The sequence below is a fragment of the Physcomitrium patens genome, chromosome 19, assembly GCF_059467195.1.
Source record: "Physcomitrium patens ecotype Gransden chromosome 19, ASM5946719v1, whole genome shotgun sequence".
NCBI classification, from domain to species: Eukaryota; Viridiplantae; Streptophyta; class Bryopsida; order Funariales; family Funariaceae; genus Physcomitrium; species Physcomitrium patens.
In genome coordinates, this window is record NC_143428.1 from 3,497,133 (window position 1) to 3,502,991 (window position 5,859).

Consider the following 5,859-nt stretch of genomic DNA (forward strand, 5'->3'; position numbering starts at 1 on the left):
ATATAAAAAAAAAAATACTAAAAAGATTATTTTATGAATATTTTTGCAAGATATTTGATATTGTATTTATACCTCTAACTCTTAGACAAATTTTGGTAATGAAGTTCTTCATTTGGTTGTAAGCAAAGATGTTTAAGATACAAGAGTTGTTCCATCTATAGTTTAGATGTTAGAAGTTGTGATGGTTTGCCATACTATTCAATTTCAAAAGAAAGATACCAAAGGGTTTGATGATTGGCCCTTGAAATTATGGCCACATCTTACTAGTGCTAAAGCTTAAAGAATATGGCTTTTATTTGCTCATATTGTACTTGTTTTATCTTTAGTTTTAAGGATCTTGAAAACTATAGAAAAAAATCTATTTGAATTGAATTAAAATATGATCACTCAATCTTTTGAAGGCCTTACAAACTAACTATTTCAAAAAATGCTAATGTCTAAACTTATTATTAGGAATTATTAGATATATACTTTATTGAGCTTACTAATAGAAAATACACTTATAATCTAGTTATATCTTTTAAAAAATGATGTTTTTAATAAGTAGACAAAAAAATATAAAAATTACAACCTAATTAATTATAAGATCAAATCCAATTAATATCTAATGATGATGCTAGAGAAGTTATTTGATGTAATAGAATTTTTTTCAAATATTTAATACTTTGGATTTATAATTTGGTTATCACCATTTTTTATTATTTATAAAAGATCAAGTAAAGATAATATTTTAGAAAGTTAATCAATATAATAAGAATCAATTCTATTATTAGAAGTTTCTTCTATATGGCTTTAAAAATGTATCAACTAAATTTCAAAGAATAATAAATCAAGCACTACTTAGCATATCATTTGCTAGATCCTACATTGATGATATTATTATTTTTGATAACAACCTATAGAATCATATGAAGCATTTGTAATTAGTGTTTGAATAATTATGTTAATAGTGATTGTATTTACTTCATGGCATATATAAATTCTTTTAGAAATGATTACTATACTTAGGCTACATGATTATTTTAAGAAGACTTGAAGTACATAAAGCAAAGTTAGATGTTTTGTAAAGCATCTCAATACAAATCAATGTTTCACAATTTTAAACTTTTATTGGCTAATAAAATTACTACTATTAATTTGTTAAGAACTTCAGCTTGATTGCTAAGTCTTTAACTATACTTATGAGCAAGGATCAACTACAAACTTAGGGCTCTTAGTAATAGCAAGTATTTGATATATTGAAAAAGAAGTTGGATTTAGCTTCAATGCTTTAAAGTTAGAGCAACTAGATATTTTTAACTACATAAAAATTAAAGCCTAATAGGATTAGAAGTAATTTTTGTATAGAAAGTTAATATAAGATAAGAATATGTCATTACATTTGCTTCTATAAGCAATAATAATGTAGAGTTTAAGTATTTATCTTATAAGAGAATTTTTTTGGCAATAAGGTTGTATATTTTGCAGCTATCAATCATTTGGATGCAATCAAAATTTTCTATTACTTGAATTCTTCAAAAGATGACTTAATCAAAGTCAAATGATATGAAGATTGTAACAAATACACACCTCTTAGATGACATGTAAGAATATATTTCACTTTGATATCAAGCTTTATATTTGAAGCACCTTAATAGTGTTCTCATAAATTTTTCACTTCCCCTCAACTACCATTTATTTAATTTTGCTCTTATAGTAGTGTGATCCTTTATGTCTCTAGATGAAGTTGATTTGTTAATTTCAATGGTGTGTGTGTGGATGGGCTCAAACCTCATTGTCATGTTAGTGGTGGCACTTTTACATGCCTTTTCTTAATTTGATTTATGATTCTTTATTTTTTCTAAAATGTATACATGGAGTGAAACAATTAATTAAATGAATGAGTAAATAAAAATAAATTCTTGTTGATTTTCTTCTATGATAGGTTTTTGGAGATGACTTCATAAATCAAATTGACGACATCAACAAGAATTTTTGTTTTTTGTTTTTTTTTTGTTTTTTTTATTTTTATTTTTAAAATTTTTACTTGATTTGTTTTTGCGAGATATAGAGAAAGTTATTTCTTGGAGATAGTATGTAGCTAGCCTCTTCCTTCCAATTTTTTTGCATTGAAAAATTCCAGAGATATTTCCACAGAGAAAACTAGGAAGCATGTATTGTTTCTAAACTCAAAGGATTAACTTAACATGCAAACTCACATAAAAACAGGTCTTTTTGAAACTTGTTACATCTAAAACCTATCACGGAGATATCAACTCCTTGATATTTCATATTATCTCGGCTTCAATCATCATTTTAACGCACGATAGTGTTTCCAGTAGAAATCTGCAAGGCATTGCGAGTCTTGTGCGATCAATTGAAAGTACTAAAAACAAAGCACCGCAGTTATCTTTGTCTACAACGAGTTTTAGGGTGATGAACTGCTCAAAGCATTTGAATGTGTCGGCAGAGGAATTGATTTGTCTTCTGAGTTCTATATATATATATATAGTTCTATGGCGCGAACAGCGTGGAAAGCCTGAATGCAACGATCGGAGTGTACGGCTTTCGGTTTAGGGCGGACGGTAATGTCCACAAGAGTGTGCCCACAAAGATTTGGTCTGAACGTGTCAGGATGCTCTGAAGGGTCCCTCGGAATCGGTCGCAATTTTGAAATCTATTATCAGTACCGGCGGAACAATTACATTGGAGTTTCATCGTGCACTGAAATTTCACGCTTCCACACGGAAAGGGACGTCACATGTTGAGAAAAAGAATGGCAGCTGCTCAACTTTCATCGCCTGTAAGTTCGACCTTGCATGTCAATATTGACGTTCGAAAAGTTAAGAATTCTGATCCCTGGGGTTTAGTTCATCTGCTGCCAGGCCCTAAATTTCTTCTCAAGCTTGACCCAATTTCCTCAGCATCAGTTGAAGTACTCTATATTATGAATTGATGCACATGAATGCAGAGCGTTGGGCTGTTCTTCTTAGGTATCATCGCACGCGTAGATACATTACCATATTATATATTATATTATAAAGCACGTGTTTTAGATCCCTCTTTCCGCAATTTCAAGTTCAGACGGAGGGTGGCTGATTGTTTTACTGCGTGCATACAAGGTGCCAATGGAGATGCTACAGCTGCCGGTGCCTATTGTGGAGGATATCCTGGATCGTGTGGGCGACGCAAAAGACATTTTGAATGTGCAGTTAGTGTGCAAGTATTTCTGGGGAATTGGTGAAAACATTCGATCAGTGCGCATCGTCGTGTTGAATAGGTTTCATGAAAGGGCGAGACGAAGTACGGGATCCCTGGCGTTGGAAGAAAAACCTAGCATAGCAGGCTCTCCCGAAAGTTTGACAGATGCTCCGAAATCGGCTTCGACAATTAAACACAAAATAGTCAAATTTCTGGAGAATAAGCTGCGTCTAGAGCAGCTACACATAGAAATTGAGCCGATGCTTCAAGCAAAATCCGTCCCCGAAGATGAAAGACGGAGGGATGACTTTTGGATGAGCGATCCTGGGTTTTTGAATCAATGCGTGGCGCGTGCTGGGTCCCGTCTGCAACACTTGTGCGTGGTAGATTATGGCCAGCAGGCTATAATGCGCAAATCTAGTATTCTCAGAATTGTTTCTCAAAGCTGTGAGCTTCTTGTCAAACCATCTCTTTTTGAAGTGCAACTGGGCGAGCCCTCAAATATTTTTTGTGGTTGGGTCTGTACCCTCTGGTGTTCACCAGGTTCCCCGCTGACATTCAACCTCTCCTTACGCCCAAAGAGAGTCGGATGTTTTGCTGGCAGTTGTAAGATGCGAGCAAAGTTTGTGATTCTAAGTGCCTCGGCATGTCGTTTTGCAGGCAAGCACCTGAGGGTTATGGATTTGAGGAATGCGTTCATCGACACCACTGATTGTGAAATAATGGCATCGATGACGAGTTTGACATTACGCTGTGTGAAGGTGAATGGCAGCGCTTTGCAAGATATTAATGCTACAATGCCAAAGCTTCAGACTTTGGCCCTGCTCAGCGTATTTGGTGCGGAAGGAGGAGATTTATCCTTTGAACACATGTCAGTACTTTGTCTAGGACTTTCTACTCCAGCAAAAAAGGTGAATATGTACCTTCCGAACCTTACGAAGTTACAGTTGAAGATGCAATGTCCTAAGGATCTATGCATCAGGGCACCTGTTTTGAAGTACGTCGCCTTCAACCTGGACGTGGCTCAGGGCTCCAAAGTTGAATTGTTTTGTGTGAATGAAGCTTTAGAAACTACTATTACGAGTACAGTGCCGACAATGAAGGGAAAGAGTTGTAGTAATGTCGAAGTCCAGCTGGAGAATAGTCTCGGCCTACTAGAGCTGTTGTATGGAGCGTCAAGTTTTATAACTTTTTCGAATCTGGTGTTGTCGAATCCAAACCTTAGAAAGATTTTTCTGGATGTTCCTTGTATGGCTCTTGCTGATGATGGAAGGTTTCTCGAAGTGCTGAAAAATGTACAGTTGAACTTGCCAAGATTCAGCTGTTTACACAGTTGTCGGGATCTGAAGGTGTTGAACATTGGACCCGGATTATGGTACTGTATGGAAACGAGTGTGGAGACGCTTTTGTTAGAGGAGGCGTGGCCTTCGATGCAGAAACTAATCCTTCACATGATCCCTCACAACCTAGAGGCTTCAGCGAAGGTCTTGGGTCTCCTTCTCAGAACTTCAGTTACTTCTGTGGTAATTTACATACACACTTCAAGTCCTGTAACATCCAAAGAACTCCAACCCAAAATCCAGGAGCAGGTGGCAAATTGTGAGCAGGACATCAAGTTGGAGATCTTGGCTTGGACGAAGAGTCTGGACTTCTCCTGCTTTAGCTTCTAAAACTTCAGGAACGATTAGCAGGAGTTCATTGACTCTAATTCGAGGGGTTGGATTCTCGTTCATGCGGCTCAAGTCATATCTGTCGACAAAAAAGTGGGGAACCATCAAAGGTGGTGCAACTCACCACTACATCCAAGGCAAAGTGGACAGAAACTGTGGCTAGATGAAGTTCACGAAGAGGCTCACCACCTTCGACTTGACATCCTTGCGTCCATTGCTCTCAAGGAACAACAGTCAACCTCGGTAGCTGTTCAACGAGGTGGTCTCGGAAGGAGTTGCAAGCTGCACAAGAATGGACTTGGTAAAGGTGAAAGAAGCAGCTCTTCAGGTCCCTCCAGACTCTGCACCAAACCATACCTGAAAGCTTGTGTCATGAATCCGAGGGTATTTTGTCACCTAAAACTATCAGGCCCCACAATAGTTTTCAGCACAAGTAGGTAGTAATCAAATATATATGGTGGTATACCATACAACATGTTGTATACAGTATTGTCAGCAATGTGTCTTGTGATCAGCCAATGTATGCTGTTTGAGAAGCTCAAATCCGGTTGTGAAGCTACATTCATGCAACTATTACAATACAAACCATATGAAATAGTAATAATAGTAATAATATTTAAAGTGCAATTGGTAGATTAAATTTTGAATTCATAATTTTTCAATATGTAAAACCATTTTTAAAATTTTAAATTTAAAAATTCTAAGGCAAAATCTTTTATGTTATTTGATTATTTTGTAAATTTTTTGCATCCGATTCATGTAAAATGCAATAGGTTTAAATATTTTTTCACATTTATGTTCCTGTATATTCAAATATAAGTTCTATTTATGCTATAGTACACATGTAAAAACAAATCCAAATCACATTTATTAAATGTGTTTTTATTAAATTCATCTTTGCATAATTGAGGAAGTATTTGATAAAATTTAGAATTAATACTATTCAAGTAATGAATTTTGAAATACTTGATAATTTGTCATTTAAGCAAAATGATCTATGTAATTTATA

The 5,859-nt window shown here is 35.3% G+C and overlaps 1 protein-coding gene across 3 annotated transcripts; it reads left to right on the plus strand.

The window, feature by feature from the left end:
- Positions 1-1,960: 1,960 nt before the first annotated feature.
- On the plus strand, positions 1,961-5,477 carry LOC112295865 (F-box/LRR-repeat protein At4g29420). 3 transcript variants are annotated; one of them, XM_024547885.3, is made up of 3 exons: positions 1,961-2,972; positions 3,102-3,723; positions 3,841-5,477. In XM_024547885.3, exons 2-3 carry the CDS (start codon positions 3,108-3,110, stop codon positions 4,848-4,850), a joined length of 1,626 nt encoding a protein of 541 aa, XP_024403653.1. In that variant the 5' UTR covers positions 1,961-2,972; positions 3,102-3,107; the 3' UTR covers positions 4,851-5,477. The 3 variants fall into 3 exon arrangements, with proteins under 3 accessions (XP_024403653.1, XP_024403652.1, XP_024403654.1); XM_024547884.3 differs by having other exon boundaries at positions 1,962-2,782; XM_024547886.3 differs by having other exon boundaries at positions 1,971-2,782; positions 3,102-3,627.
- The last annotated feature ends 382 nt before the right edge of the window (positions 5,478-5,859 follow it).

Bases quoted from the DNA above. Each gene is read 5' to 3' on its own strand.
- LOC112295865 (XM_024547884.3), top strand. From the start codon at position 2,741: ATGTTGAGAAAAAGAATGGCAGCTGCTCAACTTTCATCGCCT. The intron at 2,783-3,101 runs GTAAGTTCGACC...CGTGCATACAAG, and splicing joins CTGCTCAACTTTCATCGCCT to GTGCCAATGGAGATGCTACA. The intron at 3,724-3,840 runs GTTCCCCGCTGA...GTCGTTTTGCAG, and splicing joins TACCCTCTGGTGTTCACCAG to GCAAGCACCTGAGGGTTATG.